This window comes from Prionailurus viverrinus, chromosome B4, assembly GCF_022837055.1.
Source record: "Prionailurus viverrinus isolate Anna chromosome B4, UM_Priviv_1.0, whole genome shotgun sequence".
Classification (NCBI taxonomy): domain Eukaryota; kingdom Metazoa; phylum Chordata; class Mammalia; order Carnivora; family Felidae; genus Prionailurus; species Prionailurus viverrinus.
The window spans coordinates 63,653,571-63,670,653 of NC_062567.1; the positions used below are offsets into that span (position 1 = coordinate 63,653,571).

Consider the following 17,083-nt stretch of genomic DNA (forward strand, 5'->3'; position numbering starts at 1 on the left):
CATCCCCATGTTCATTGCAGCATTATTTACAATAGCCAAGGGATGGAAACAACCTAAGTGTCCATCAGTGAATGAATGGATAAAGAAAGGGTTATACTATATTCTACTATATTTAGTAAAATATTATTCAGCCATAAAAAAAGAAGGAAATCTGCCATTTGTGACAACATGAATGGACCGTGAGGACATTATACTAAGTAAATAAGTCAGACAAAGACATATATTACATGATCCCACTTATTTGTAGAATATTAACAAAATAAATAAAAAAATAAATTTAAAAAGCTCACAGGTACAAAGAACACATTGGTGGTTTCTGCCAGAGGCAAGAGAGGGAAGCGAAAAATATGAGTCAAGGAGGTCAAACAAATTATCCTATAATGTTAGAATTCAGGATAGTGGTTTAATCTGGAAGGAGAGAAGGGCACAATCAGAATTGCTGGATTGCTGGAAGGTTCTATTTCTTGCTCTAGGTGGTGGTTACATGAATGTGTTCACTATAACAAATTATTATGCCGTATTATTTTCCCTTTGGTTTGAGTATGTTTTATTTCAATAAAAAGGTATATTAAAGGGGCGCCAGGGTGGTTCAGTCGGTTAAGTGTCCAACTTCAGCTTGGGTCATGATCTTGCGGTTCAAAGGTTCAAGCCCCACATTGGTTTCTCTGCAGTCAGTATGGAGCCTGTTTGGGATCCTCTGTCCCCCCGGGCTCTCTGCTCCTCCCCTCCTCATGCTCTATTTCTCTCTCTCTTTCTCTCTCTCTCTCTCTCTCTCTCTCTCTCTCTCTCTCTCTCTCTAAAATAAATAAACATTAAAAAAAATTTAGTTTAAAAAAAGCATATTTAAAAAAAGAATAGAAATTCAGCCATTAATAAAAAGGAAATTAATCCTGCCATTTGCAAGACAACACAGATGAAATCTGAGGATATTATGCTAAGTGAAATAAGTCAGTCAGAGAAAGACAAATACTACATGATCTCACTTATATGTGGACTCTAAAAGAAGCAAAGCTCATAGAAACAGAACAGACTAGTGGTTGCCAGGGGTGGTGCCAGGAAAAGTGGTCAAAGAGTACAAACTTCCAGTTATAAGATGAATAAGTTCTGAAAATGTAATGTATACAGAGTGACGATAGTTAACAAAACTATTTTGTAAATTTGAAAGCTGCTAAGAGTCAATTTTTAAAGTTCTCACCATAACACACACACACAAATATATATAATGGGATGTGATATATGTATGTGTTAACTTGCCTTATTTTGATAATCATTTTACAATATAAGCAAATATCAAATTATTACATTGTACACTCTAAACTTATATAATGTTATATGTCCATTATATCTTAATAAAGCTGGAAAAATAAAAAATAAATAGCAGGAAAAAAATAACTCAAGACCAAAATTATTCTACTAATTCTTCAACTAATAATCAATCAGCAAAGTTCTATCAAAGTATGATTCTTATTCAATGGGTCATAGAACACTCATAGAGTTAATCGACTTTCCCTGAGCCTTATAAAGAATGGACCACTTATATTAAGCCACCGCTTTTAGTTATCTGTAACCAGGAATATTTGTCCATCTACTTTACGTCCTTTTCTAAAGAGAAAAATTTCAAGGCCCAAAGGTCTCTTTCCAACACTGGTGTGGCTGACCTTGGGAATTCAAATGAGTGTATAGGGTATCTTCCTGAGGGGCACACAAAATATTTTTTGTTAAAATAATAATGCCATAAGATTGACTATATACACCATCGAAGATACTGGTACTACAAAATTCTTTCAACTGTATGCCATGCAAGTGTTCTTGTAAGAGAACCTCACATGTCTTCCATTACAATCCCCTCAAGCAATCACAGTGAAGAAGTCATGACATATATCACAAGAATCCTTCAAATGCCAATGAGAAGAATACAATCTCTGCAGATTGAATGCTCAACAGTATATTGTCCTTAAGATCTTTTTAAAAAAAGAGAAAAGAAGACTAAACAAAACAGAATGTTCAGTTGCTCTGCAGCATGAATCCAAGAGCAAAGGTGGTGTCAGTAGCCATACAGGACCCTCAGGGGCTTAGTTAGCCATAGTGCATGCCTAAAGATTGTAGGGAGCTGCCAGTCCTATATCAATAACCTTAGATGGTTCAGTCTAATATTTTTTATAGAACAAAAAGGAGAGGATGAAACTTATATCCCCTAAGCTTCAAGAGGTAAATATGTTTTCAATGGATGCTATAATTCACATTCCAAAGTATATAGTTAAAGTTATGATCAGGAGCTGAAGAACAAGCACTCATGACTAGTTAGTGTACCACATAAATGTTCTCACATGAAAAATGTGACCTTTACACCCAATGATCTACAGGGGTTGTTCCAACTCATAAGTTCTGAAACCATGAGAGTTGAGTGTGTGCCTACGTTTGAGGGTATCCTCAAAATTATCCTTTTAACAAATATTAACTGAGCACCTTGTAAGAACAAAGCTCTATCCTAAATGCTATTGTGCAAGAGATTGACCTTTAAGGAGCACTGAGTTAAGAAGTGAAGCTGAGATTCCAAAGACAGTATGTTCACAAAAAAAAAAAAAAAAAAAAAACAACAAAACACTGATATTTGTTGAATGATATAAAGAAGAAGGTGACAAGGACCATGAGAAACATATAGAAATTACAGAATTTCAAAGGGGCAAGGTAGAAATTCTAGTTGTGAAGTTTAGAAAAGTCAAATAGGTAAAGTATTATTTAAGCTGGGCTATGAGCAATATTCTCATCCTTTCTGAATATGTTTGTGTGTTCATATATTATACATATATTATTCAGTATGGAGATAAATACATGTTAAAATAGCTCAAAGTCAGAGGAATGGTTCAGAAGCAGAGACAATGTCAAATTACAGTAATCAACCTGTGGCAGTAGATTTGCCTCCAAACTGTGATCGCTGAGGATTATAAAAACTTCAGCTTGCTTTCTTTTATCACATACAAACTTAGAGAATCTGAAACTAACTCTATAATTTTAAATATTTAAAAGTAATTCACAGGGGAACCTGAATGGCTCACTCAGTTAAGCATAGGACTCTGGATTCCCGTTCAGGTCATGATTTCATGGTTCTTGAGATTGAGCCCCTTGTCGGGTTTGGCACCAATAGCATGGAACCTGCTTGAGATTCTCTCTCTTTCTCTCTCTCTCTCTCTCTCTCTCTCTCTCTCTCTCTCTCTCTCCCTGCCCCCAAAGTAAATAAATACATAAAGTCTAAAAAAAAAAGAATGTTACAAAAAAAGGTAATTCACAAAATAGATTACCTATGGATAACTAAAATTTAACTCAAAGAAGTTAATTGCAACATTTTCAGAACCTCTCAAAGTTAAGTGTGCATCCTCAGGGATAATACTTTGCAGTTTCCACTTGCCACCAAGAGGTTTTCATATTTTCATAATTCATGGCACTTAAGTATCATTTCTAGCTCCAAAACTGTTATGCACTGAAATATAATTTTAGTTTTAAAAGATCAATTACTTCAAGAGCTTTTGATAATTCATAGTCATTAGAATTTATATAAGATATGCAGGTAATTCTAATAGTGTCAGATATAATTTTTAAAATGCAGATTTCAACTACAGATCAATTTTAAATATTTTTTCCATCTCTTTATTTGGAGCATTTATTTCAACATATTTTAAGCTCCTTTTTTTTAATCCTTGCTATCTAAAGATAATTCATCCCAGAACATAAAATCATATAGCTAATTACTATGTATTTTTCCAGAATATAACTAAATTCAAATACAAACACAACTGCTATATTACGACACAGTTGTGATACCTAAATCAGCATATTGATAGTATAGATACACTAAAGTTGCTGGTAAAATTCTACCATATTTTACATGCTCCTTGAGGCAGAAATACCCTCTATTTAAAAATCTAACCCACCATTGCAACCACATAACAGGCACTTAAAAATATGTCAAATTGATAAATGGGTGGATGGATTTAAAGTTATTAATAAAGTATCTATAATATTGTTTTGCTTATCTGATTCCAAATATCTTGAGTGTAGTTACCACAGTGATTTTTGCTGTCATCTTGTAAAATAATGTTCAATACTTGAAAGATGATTGGAAGAACTGATAAAATGACTAGAAAACTCTTTTGAACCCTACAGTCTCATAAAAAAGCAGACTAGTTAGGAAATTAGAACTGACACCAATTTCATTCCTGGTGAATCAGTCCAGCCCGTTTGAATACTTCCAGAAATAGGACATCCACTCTAGTGCCAGCATACAATTCTAGGAACTGTGGCTACAGTTCCACTATATCCACATACATTCCACCGTGGGATACTCTAAGTGTTACAAACGTCTTCCTCATATTCGATCAAATAATGTCTGTCTCTCCATCTTTGAGCCAAATTTTTTTTGTTTCCTCCTTGTTTGTTTCAACATCAAGTAAGTGTACTCTCGTTTTCTAAATGAAAATACATTAAGATTTTAAAGACATTTATTATGAATAGAGTCTTTGCATTTTTTAGATTAAACATTCCTTTATTCCTATGGCATAGCCTCTATCCCTTTCTTCAAGATGGTAACCCTCCTTAAATACATAGTTGGCATTTGGGGGGTCTCAAATGGAGGACTGAGAAGTAACACTCCAGATTTGCTCCCACCAGAGCAAAATACAATAGAATCTGATTGAATCACATGAAATTGCCAACACTCGACCGTTTTTGACATGCGAAAATGGCAATCTCATGTAGTTCAACATAACAGCATTATCTTCTTTGATGCAAGCGCTGCACATCCATCACCACATCCTCAGATTGCATTAGCCTTTTAGCAGCTGCGTAACACCACTGCTTCATATTAGGTTTGAGGCCAAGTAAATCCCATAGGTCATTTTCCCATCAACAGCTGGGCTTGTTCAATGAATTCTACAGAATTTTATAATGCAGGAATTTACTGACCTGCCCCTTACTAGTTTTGTTACCCTTACAAAAGTTTTTTTGATCTCTTACAGTCCCCATGTATCCTTAATCATATAACGTTTACTATGTGCCAGACACTGTTATCAGTGGTTCACATTTGATCCTCTGAACCACCATATGCTAGAATCTCTACTATTTCCCACATCACAGATTAAGAAACAAGAGAGGTCAAGTGCACTTCCTTAGCCACTACATCACACTGGCTCTCAAAATAAGGCAACTGTCTTTCTCACATGGTTTTGTGGAGATTTAATAATATACATAATGTATTTAATTCCTTCACACCTTTCCTTTATCCAGAAAGTTCAATTAGCTGTTAAATACAATGGATTTTAGCTCCTAAATGCTTGGCTCCTGCATCTGGCACTTCCTTTCTACTGTTCCAGACTATTCTCCAGTTTTTAACACTTAATTCTTCTTAAATGCTGTCTATTGAAACTGCCTCTTAACTGCTTTCTCTTCATCTTCCTCCATCTGCTCCTATCCACACTAGATAATTCTGGGTCCTACTTCTCATCACTTTTGCAATTTCTACTTTTTATTATGCCCCCTTTGAGTATTGTTCCCTCTTACTAACTCTTTTTACTCCTTCAAGGAGAAAAAATAAACAAGAAGAATAGTGTTTTCCGTTTTATTTTATTATTATGGTTATTTTCCCTAAATAGTAGACCTTTTTCCTAATTTGTCTTTCACTCAGAGTCAAGCTTAAATAAGAATAAAACCCAAAAATCAATTTCTAGAATTTCCTTCCATCAATAAAACCAGAATGTGAATGTTGGGATCAGATAAGGATTCTGCAAAGCAAGGTGATCTAAGAGCAAGGGCTCTGGAGCCAGATGACCTGGGTTGAAATCCCTACTCCAGTATTTATAAGTGGGTAGATTTCATAATATCAATTAAGGTTTCTGTGCTTTAGTTTCCTCGTGTGTAAAATAAGAATTAGAATAGTCTCTACCTCTTAAGGTTATTATACAAGCTAAATTAGTCAATATATCTAAACAACTTAGAATATTAGTCATTATTATTATGAAAGATCTTATAAAGAAAGCAATTCATATCTCATTGTGTAGGCAATAGAAAAGCCTCTTCACTAGGGATCTGTATTGGCCCAGATGCCTGGTCCCATACCTTTTGAATGTTTATCTCAGTTCCTTTATTGGCCCCTCCAGTAATGTTATTTTCTGAACACTCCTAGTAAGTGCTTACCCCCAGCTAGCCTGACTCTTATGGTCAGTCAGCAGTTCCGGTGGATGGCCCCAGGCCTTTGAGAAAGGGAACTCTAGAGTGAATGACAAGAGACAGCATATCTCTTAGGAAAATAATCACAGGAAAAATTAGAGGAATGAGAGAGAAGCATGCACTCACGAGAATGTTATAACAGAGAAGACTAAGATAACATAGGTCTGAATGAATAAAGGACGTGGTTCATTTGAGATTTTTTTTTGATTAAAGAGAATTCACACCACTGGATAACTGATAAACAGGAAAGGTGTGGGAGGAAAAGTCAAGAGTGACTGCAAAAATTGCAGTTTGATATTTTGGCTGGTGATGCCATTAGCTATATGTGGAGCAAAGAGGCAGTGGCCGTAAGGTAAAGCTGATGAATTTACATTTGTATAAATAGACTTTGAGAAAAATATCACATGGAAATGTCCAGCAACAATTAAATATGAGAAACTGGTGCTCACTATCCCACTGACCCATTATCAGTAGGGGCAATTTTTGAATTGGTTTATTCTGCCAGTTTTGAGAATAAATTACAATGACCTATTCTTATCCTCTATCTCACAGTTGAGACACGCTGGTAAAAGGGCTGGCCGCAAAGCAATCTATGGCAACAAATAGCACAGATCTCACTAGGGAAATCTCACCAGGGAAATCTCACCAGAAACAGTAACCTCATTAAAACAATGCGCTAACTTCCTGGGATAACCAGCAACTACAAGCAGATAGAAATGCCTTTTATTTTAATATGCACCCCCCTCTTCCAGTGATCATCCTTCCATTTGAAAGGAGAGATACTCTAGAATATAAATTAACTAAAATAATTCTGCCTCCTTGTTTTTATTTCATTAAACAAAGTAGGTCTGCATTAGGAAACTGAGTTTCTACCTCATTTTCAAACAATAGGTTACTAACTGGCAAAAAGAAGGTGATAGTTAATATCAAGCTCCACACTTAAAATCCTTTAAAGTAATATTTTATAAAATCAGCAGTTGACTTCTAAAAGTGAGACTTAAATCCAGACTTCAATTGTGTAAGGATTGCAACTATTAAATTTACTTTAGACAGACACAAGTTTCAAGGCTAGACTATTCTATAAGAAGGCCATAAATCAGGCAAACATCGAGGATTATTAAAAACAAAACACGGGGTGCCTTGATGGCTCGGTTTCAGCTCAGGTCATGATCCCATGGGATCAAGCCTCGCATAGGGCTCCATGCTAAGCATGGAGCCTGCCTAACATTCTCTCAATACCTCACCCCCCCGCCCCTCTCCCCCACTCATGCTCTCTCTCTTGCTCTCCAAAATAAAACACACACACACACACACACACACACACACACACACACACACACACAAAGATGACTTTCAAAATTAAAAAAAATCCAATCTTTGGGTTGAAGAACACTTAAAATAACTAAAATCAAGACAGTATCACCTTGACCAAATTTTAACTTATACCATATTTTCCAGTACAATGATTTTTAAAATTTTTTTAATTCTTACCTCTCTCCATTCTTTATTTCCAACTCCTTGTACATATAAGACACAAACTATAAAAGATGAAAAAATAAATGTATAAATGTCTTTTTATAAATACAACATATGAATGTATACAATTTTTTTCCAGCTGTCGAAAAGCTACATCAAAATAATTTCTGGGGGTCCCTGGGTGGCTCAGTCAGTTAAGTGTCTGACTCTTGATTTCGTCTCAGGTCATGACCTCACAGTCGTGAGATGGAGACCTGAGTCAGGCTCATCTCTGAGCACGGAGCCTGCTTTAGATTCTCTACCTCTCAGGGCACCTGGGTGGTTCAATTGGCTGGTTGAGCGACTAACTTCAGCTCAGGTCATGATCTCGCGGTTCATGGGTTCAAGCCCCATGTTGGGCTCTGTACCGACAGCTCAAAGCCTGGAGCCTGCTTCAGATTCTATGTCTCCCTCTGTCTCTGCCCCACCCCCATTCACGTTCTGTCTGTCTCTGTCTCAAAAATAAACATTAAAAAAAAATTAGAAAAAAAAGATTCTCTCTCTCCTTCTGCTCCCTGCCCCTGCTCGCTTGCTTGCTTGCTTGCTCTCAAAAACAAAACAACAACAACAACAAAAAAACCAAAAACAAAAAAATTCCTAATTCCTAGCCTTCTTCTTATAAGAAACTTGCTAGTAAAACATCAAATGATAAAAACTACCTAAAAAAATAAAATAAAATAAGTGAAATGAAATGAAATGAAAACTATATCAGATCTTTAGAACCTAACATGCATAGATCTAGGCACAAAAACATGTAATAATTATTCGCTAATGTTTTCATCTACATTATTCTACACATATACATAAATTTTTAAACTACAGTTTAACAGTTTGAAATATTTCGTTATGTTAGTAGACATAAGGCAAGCTCTTCCTACAATACCTATAATGCTCAATGTCATCACAAGAAGGACAATCTAGAACATATCACAGTCTACATATGACATTTACAACTCCCACCCTCAATATTTGTAAACTGGTAAGAAAGCCTGTCAACCATGAAAGGAAGTCACAAAAAGAGAAATGAAGTGTTTGGGGTAAAGATTAAGGGATAAAAAAATTCCCAGTCATTTGTCAAGTGAGCCCCGGGAATTTTTAATACCCACAAATTATAATGTTTTTTCCCCAATGAGTACCTCAAGAATTCTAACATCTTACAAAACCTTCCACCTGTAATTAATCCACATTGGCCCACATATTTGTAGAGATGAAGAGGTGCAGGATATTAATTTGTAACTACTACAAGATTTGGAAACACTTGTTGATGTGCACATTACTGCAGCTGTTTTCTAATTTAAACTATCTTTTTCATTTGACAAGTTATCTCTAGTTTTTCAATATATGTAATTAGGAATCAAAAAATTCAGCACATCCATGGTTAAACCTACCTTTGCATACCCCTTTTATTTACAAAAAAAAGAAAAAAAAAGAGGAGGAGGAGGAGGAAAAGTCTTACTCTGGGGCTAAATCACTTAAAATTATGGTCCATTATGGTCGCCTTTCAAATATAATTTCTACCATATGGCAATACCATGAGGTTTCAATTTCAAAGTCAACTGTCTCCCATTGTATCTTTGTCTTATTCTCAAAGTGCTAAGCAACTCCCTCTCTTTAGCCAGACTACTGCCCAGGTACATGAGATGCAGGGCTTGAGACTATCCCACTTCGTGCTGTTTGCGCTTTAAAACAAATATTTAAACAAGAACTGTATTTAAGATAAAAAGGGGAGGGGACGCCCCCGTGGCCCAGTCAGTTGAGTATATGACTCTTGATTTGGGCTCCGGTCAAGATCTCACTGCTCCCTAGGATAGAGCCTCCCATTTGGCTCCACCCTAACAGGGCGGAGCCTGCTTGGGATTTCCTCTCTCCCTCTCTCTCTTTCCCTCCACTGCTAGTGCTTGTGCTCTCTCCTCTCTCAAAATTAATAAACTTAAAAAAATTAAATTAAAAAATAAACAAGAACTATAAGTTTCATACAAATTTTAAAAAATCAAGTAAGAAAAATAAGTAGACTGTTTCAAAAAAGCAAGTAAAAGATACTTACTTGGATCAGATTTGGAGAATGTGTCTCTGTCAAGGAGATTTCTGTTGAATAAAAGAAAATGTTAAATGAATATAAGGCCAAAACATTTACATAAATACATAAATGTATATAAATATGTAATCTTTATATAGATTATATATGTAATACCTATAGAGTATATATTGTAATATATAGGTCTTTGATATATGTTATATACACATTATATATGTATATTATGTATACACATATGACTAAATAAAAATTCACTAAAGATCTGGTTATACTTATTCAAAATGAACATCACTGAAGTTCAGGAAGCCAGGGTGAGGGAGGCCTATTTGTTCAGTCTTGTACTACAGCTGGTTGATATCAAAAACGCTCCACATTCTTATATTAAAATCTCTTTGACAAACTTAACTATTGGAGCACCTGGGTGGCTCAGTCGGTCGAGCATCCAAGTTCGGCTCAGGCCATGATCTCATGGTTCATGAGTTCGAGCCCCACATTGGGCTGTCTGCTGTCAGTGCAGAGCCTGTTTCGGATCCTCTGTCCCCCTCTCTTTCTCTGCCCCTCCCCTGCTCATTCTCTCTCTCTCAAAAATAAATAATACATTAAAAAAAAGAAAGAAATTTAACTATTTCAAGTTTCCTTTTATCCCTTCATTAATCAGCATACAGATGGTCAGAAATGTTTCCTGAATTGAACTGTGAGCTGTTACTGATGAAAAATTGTTTTGGATTCAGAGCACATGATCACATTAGTTCACACTATTAGAAGGTGACAGGGAAGCACCATCTATTGACATTTCTGTGACATCAATTCTGAGGAATTTTACATTGCTATTGTGGTTTGGGAATTCAAGATGAACATACAGATCTTGCCTGAAGATTTTTTCAGTAGAAGAAAATGTTTAAAAGGTAGAAGAGGCCATCATTAGCATCTACTGGTTCTTATTTACAGATATTTCTGTATCTAAACCAGAATAAAAATGGAAAATCAGTAACTGTGAAGGTCTCGGTTCCTCTGGTACTGGGGTATCCTGTTACCTTCAAGGACAGTAATGCTGTCATTTATGCTCATAACAATATGCTCATAACAATAACCCTGAGTAATCAAAAAAAGTTAACTCGGTATGCCCTGATTAATATGACAATTAGAAAAATTTCCATCTAGGGACACCTGGGTGATTCTGTCAATTAAGCATCTGACTACCGCTCAGATCGTGAACTCACAGTTGGTGAGTTCAAGCCCTGCATTGGGTTCTTTGTTGTTAGAGCAGAGCCTACTTCAAAGTCTCCGTCCCCCTCTCTCCCTGTCCCTCTCCCACTTGTGTTCTCTCTCTCTCTCTCTCAAAAATAAACTTTGATAAAAAAGAAAAGTTTCCATCAAAAACAGATTTTTTCCTAAAATGTAGTAATTTGAAGCTATATCCTTGCATGAAAAATGCGGCTATCTAGAATGATGATTTAAAGGTTCCAAAGTTAAATTTCATATTCATCTTTTATTAATGGGCAATAATTTGTAATCATTAATTACATTTTTATTCTTAATACTTATACTAAAAATCTCATATTTACAAACTGTCTTATTCCTCCACTCAGGACTGCTACTCATGTGCATATATCTGTGCTGCCCATGGTATTTGAAAGGCCTATTTAAAAAATTTTTTTTTCAACGTTTTTATTTATTTTTGGGACAGAGAGAGACAGAGCATGAACGGGGGAGGGGCAGAGAGAGAGGGAGACACAGAATCAGAAACAGGCTCCAGGCTCCGAGCCATCAGCCCAGAGCCTGATGCGGGGCTCGAACTCACAGACCGCGAGATCGTGACCTGGCTGAAGTCGGACGCCCAACCGACTGCGCCACCCAGGCGCCCCTTTTTTTTAAAAATTTTTTTTTCAACGTTTTTATTTATGAAAGGCCTATTTTAATATCAATGTTATCCTTTGATATTATCCAATGATATCCTTTCTTATTTCAGATTCTCAAAAGTTACTGCATCCATAGAATCACTGTACAAAGAGAAAATTAAAACAGTCAACAGAACAATGCAGCACAGACCAAAATAAATGACATTATGTCTTGAAATGTTCCTAAAAGGAAGAGAAAGTATCAGATATATTTATATTTGGAATTAAGTCAGCTTCAAAGAACCACTAGTCAAAAATCAAATTAAAATAATCCTCTGTATCCTAAGCAGACATAGTGACTCCAGCAATGGTTAGCAAACAGTAAATTAAAGCATTTCCATTTGAAAAATTACTGTGATACATATTTACAAAGGTGCTTCTCCACTTAAGTGGAAGTTCTTCAGCCCTTCCCATATCTCTAGCTTTTCACTCATTAGTGTCCTTAAAAATGTAATTTAGCTCTTCCTTTCAGAGTTCATAAAAATGTAGGAGAGAAGATAGTGCAAAATATTGCAATGTGATTGGGACTCAAAAACTACATTATACACATATTTAAAAGAAAATAATGTGATTTCCATGCTTAAAAAAAAACCCCTACAGTTTCTTTAAAAAAAAAACTACAGTTTTTAGCCCCAAATATACAATAATGGATTTCTATCAATAATAAAGACAAATATTTTAAAACATAGATTCTAGAGGTCACATGGTTTCTTCTAACCATTATGGTCCATATTACACATGGTAAGGCCAAAAATAAAGAAATAAAAAAATCTTAGTTTCAGTATATGATGAGAAATAAAACTCTATAATATCATCATAAATTAGCCCCTGTAATTTGCAATTTGACTTTCCCGTTGCTGTTTGACAATAAATTTCATTACTAAATTCAAACATGTATGAATTTAAAAGTTCAGAAAAGGCAAATATTCTTAAATAGTATATATACTGTAAAAGGCCAGCAATTACCAAAATGCATCACAAAGTTTGGTTTGATGATAGGAATGAAGGTTTTTACCTTTTCAACATCCTATTAAAAATAAAGCACATTCACATTAAGTAAAATAAGAGGTGTTGCAAAGGCTGTTTTATAAAAAAGAAGCTAAGCTGAGGCTCAGAGGCACTGAATAAATGAATAAGAGTACACACAGCCTCGGACTGACTAATCCAAAAGAGTCAACCCTTCTGTATCTCTGAACTGGATTTCTCTGTTCTTTACAAAATGCCACAGTGTCTGGAGAAGTCCAAAAGAAACAACTTATTTTCCTATGAGGGTTGGGAAATCTGGAAGGTCTCCCATTACATCTACTGGTTGAGCCACTGGAGTATAAAATAAAATAAATTCCTGTCCATAGACCAATATGAAGAGTGATCCTGACTAGGAATAAAGACATTAGGATAAGAGACCAAACATAACTGTATTTATTCACAGAAAAATGTCTTAGTTTTCTATATGAGGCACTATAAGAAACAACACGCGCACACACACACACACACACAGACACACACACACACACACACACACACACACACACACACACACACACCACTCATTAACTTTTATATGGGAAAGTTACTCTTCCCTCCATGGGGTTGTAATTTGCTTGAGTCAGGATACCTATCCCTTTATGCCTATAATTTCATAATGTGATGTTGCATTTCAAGAATAGATTAAAAATCCTGAATGTATCTTTCTATTCTGTAAATCTAGATGTAGCCAAAACAAGAAAGAGAGCAAAGTCCTGAAAATAAATTATTGAAAAATACAGTATATGAGAAGAAAACTTACCTGAAGAAATAACCCAATAAAAATTATAATCCACGAATTGCCTGAGTTGTTCTAGTAACCATTCATTCTCAAATTTCAATTAAAATCCCTGGACTTAAAAGAGTACAATTGAAATAGCATCACTAAAACTGAGGCCCAATTAATTAAGCTCTAACCTGCATGGAGAAATACTAGGTTAATGGAGGAGGTGTATTTTGCCAAAACCTGAAACAGGAAAACAGATAAGCAAGAATTTAGTAACACCTTTCCAGGACCATCCAGGAGAAAGGCTTCCCTGACTCCCCCTTAACTATTCAATCCTCATAGGTACTGATCCCTTGTAACAGTGACTGATACATCAAGCTACCCCCCCCTTGATGACAAGTCAGCTCCTTCTATAACCCTGCCTTCTCTGATTTTATGCCCAAGTCACCTTCCACTTGTAAGGTAGTTCTCATATCATTATTAGCACAGAACTATACTGAGTGACCAACATGAAAATTACAATTTTTTTTGATCACTGTAGTTTTTATTCTTTTTTTTTTTTTTTTTTGAGAGAGAGAGAGAGAGAGAGAGAGAGAACATAGACCAGCACGAGAGAGGGGCCAAGGGAGAGAAAGAATCCCAAGCAGGCTCCATGAACAGTGCAGAGCCCCATGCAGGGCTTGATCTCACCACCGTGGGATTATGACCTGAGCAGAAATCAAGGGCAGATGCTCAACCGACTCAGACACCCATGCACCCCTGTAGTTTTTATTATTAATTATCATTCCAAGACCCATACTGAACAGCTGACTAGTCCCTTAAAACGACCTCTCAAGCTTGTCTTTTTCTCACTGGAAAATAGTAATTTTCTTAAAGCTTCAGGGCAATTCTGCAAGTGTTTTTCAAGCAAATACTCTATGCCCAAGACGTAATTAAACACTACCAAAGATAGAATAAATATTAAAGGCATGTTCCTTTATTTGAAGAAACGTGAACTGTGCTAAGTAGACAAATTCACAGAAATAACTAATTAGCAACATTGGACGGTATAGAAAATAACAGTAGATTATGGGGAGAAGGAACGGTAACCTAAAAACAGTCAAATTGACTAAGATACAACATCAAAACAAATCACGTACAATGGTTAGCTTTTATCCTATATTTTTATTTTTTTTATTTTTTTTAAATTTCTTTAACATTTATTTATTTTTGAGACAGAGAGAGACAGAGCATGAACTGGGGAGGAGCAGAGAGAGAGGGAGACACAGAATCGGAAGCAGGCTCCAGGCTCTGAGCTGTCAGCACAGAGCCCGACGCAGGGCTCAAACTCACAGACCGTGAGATCATGACCTGAGCCGAAGTCGGACGCTCAACCAACTGAGCCACCCAGGTGCCCCTATCCTGTATTTTTAAAAAATATACTAGTGGGAAAAAACAATTTATAGGTATGTCTACATAATTAAAACCTTAAAAAATGAACATCTTGAACTACCTTATTTATAAAAAGTTAGGGGTACCTGAGCGGCTCAGCTGGTTAAGCATCTGACTCTTGATTTTGGCTCAGGTCATGATCTCATGGTTTGTGGGATTAAGACCGGCATCTGGATCTTTGCCGACAGCCTGGAGACTCTTGGGATTCTGTCTCTCCCTCTCTCTCTGCCCCTTCCCCGCTCACACATGCTCACGCCCTCTCTCTCTAAATAAATAAATATTTAAAATAATAATAATAAAATAAAATAAATAAAAAGTTCAAGTATCCATCTCTGTTATATATAATTTGGCTATATGAGTGGATTAAAACTTCTAATATTTCATATGTACAGTGATCATAGAATAACATGAGCAATTAAGATAAAGTGATCTGTAAGCAAGTTAACCTAAAAGTCGTAGGCATGCTGCTCGTTCTTTCCCACTCAGTAAATGAAATCACCTGATAAATATTCTTTTCGATTTAAAATTCTTTAAAAGGGAAACATCATCATTCTAACACAAATGCAATTTGGACAAGAAAATTTACTCTATATATGTTATGAATTTTAAAGTTAATAGTTTCACTGTAGAAACAATTTTGCTATTTGTGACCTTCTAAAGTGCTAATTTAACAAAACACACAACATAGTTGTTTTAGGGACTAAATCTTCAAATTGAAGATATGAAGTGAGCTCCAAAAGTACAGCTACTTGTGGTCAACAAAGTTTACACATAAAGGGTTATACTGCTATATGCGATTGGAATTGATCTACTTAATTTTTAATTAAAACAAAAATATAGTTTATGAATAGAGCCAAATAAGATACTGTTCTATTTAATTTTCCATAGGAGCAAAAATATAAGCTATAAATAAACAGGGTCCAGCTTAAATTTTCCACATGTGGACAGAGAACCACATCTCTGAATCCTACAATCTCTCCTAAAAATTTGTTTTGTATCTATAAACAGAATGATTCTGGGCTTAATTAAAATTTAGGAAATTACTGGGAGCCTTTTATTTACCTGTTATTCAGTATAGTCTCGGCATCATTGACTGCCTTCAAGGTCTTTATCAAACACTGCTTAGGCAGCCACAGAACCTAGCACATAAGCACAGGCTCAACATGCACCAATTGAATGAGTGAATGCTTTTAGTATCCAGTCAAAAGCATCAGCATTTTTCACTTTAGGTACAGTGAAGTATCTTATTATGGAAAGAAGAACAGATGAAGGTGGCATTTATGGCCTTTGCCCTAATAAGTAATCCATTAACTGAAAAAACCTATGACTTCTTTACTGGCATCATAAATATGCTCCATGTCACTAGGCCATGCCCAGGGTCCTTACTCTGGGCATTATATTGTCTTATAGACTAGAACGAGGAAGTTCTTGATATATATATATATATCTCCACTATATCCACACACACACACACACACACACACACACACACACACTTAGCATATTTTAACGCACATACACACAAAATGGTTTTCAGATACTTTTAATATTTTTATTTTTTAATGTTCATTTATTTATTTTTGAGAGTGAGAGAGACAGAGAGACAGAGTGTGAGTGGGGGAGGGGCAGACAGAGAGGGAGACACAGAATCCGAAGCAGGCTCCAGGCTCCGAGCTGTCAGCACAGAGTCCAACATGGGGCTCAAAATCACAAATGTGAAATCATGACCTGAGCTAAAGTCAGACACTTAACTGAGCCACCCAGGTACCCCCAGATTTTTTTATATAAAACAAGGAAATCAAAACTTTTTTGAGAAACTGAAAGAAAATGTATCCCATCTTTGAAGTGATTTGAATGTAAGATTTAATCCTCTGACTCACTTAGTCATCTTTTTATTATTATTCACTGAACAAATATTATCTCTGGAAATTTAGCACACAAATTTAAGGAAAAAATATTTTTCCTGAAACTACGATTTCTTTTTTTAAAAAGTTTATTTATTTATTTTGAGAGACAGAGAGCAAGCATGAGCGGGGAAGTGGGTAGAGAGAGGGGGACAGAGAAAATCCCAGGCAGGCTCAACACCCCACACTAAGCCCAACAACATGGGGCTCAGTCTAACAACTGTAAGATGATGACCTGAGCCCAAATCAAGAGTCAGAAGTTTGACTGAACGACCCAGGTGCCTTGAAACTACAATTTCTATGGCAAAGGGCAAACAGATTATGCACAGGC

At 35.8% G+C, this 17,083-nt stretch overlaps 1 protein-coding gene and 1 long non-coding RNA gene across 2 annotated transcripts in view; one reads left to right on the plus strand and one right to left on the minus strand.

Moving 5' to 3' along the window:
- Window positions 1-17,083, plus strand: part of LOC125170103 (uncharacterized) — a 420,734-nt gene that overhangs the window by 383,972 nt on the left and 19,679 nt on the right. The gene's annotated exons all lie outside the window — the stretch shown is intronic.
- The window catches only part of CPNE8 (copine 8), a 232,516-nt gene that overhangs the window by 190,418 nt on the left and 25,015 nt on the right, over window positions 1-17,083 (minus strand). Inside the window, exons 2-3 of the mRNA XM_047866283.1 lie at window positions 9,779-9,819; window positions 7,711-7,757 (exon numbers count right to left, since the gene is read on the minus strand). Of these exons, the coding sequence (XP_047722239.1) occupies window positions 7,711-7,757; window positions 9,779-9,819 (88 nt within the window). The remainder of the gene's footprint in view (window positions 1-7,710; window positions 7,758-9,778; window positions 9,820-17,083) is intronic.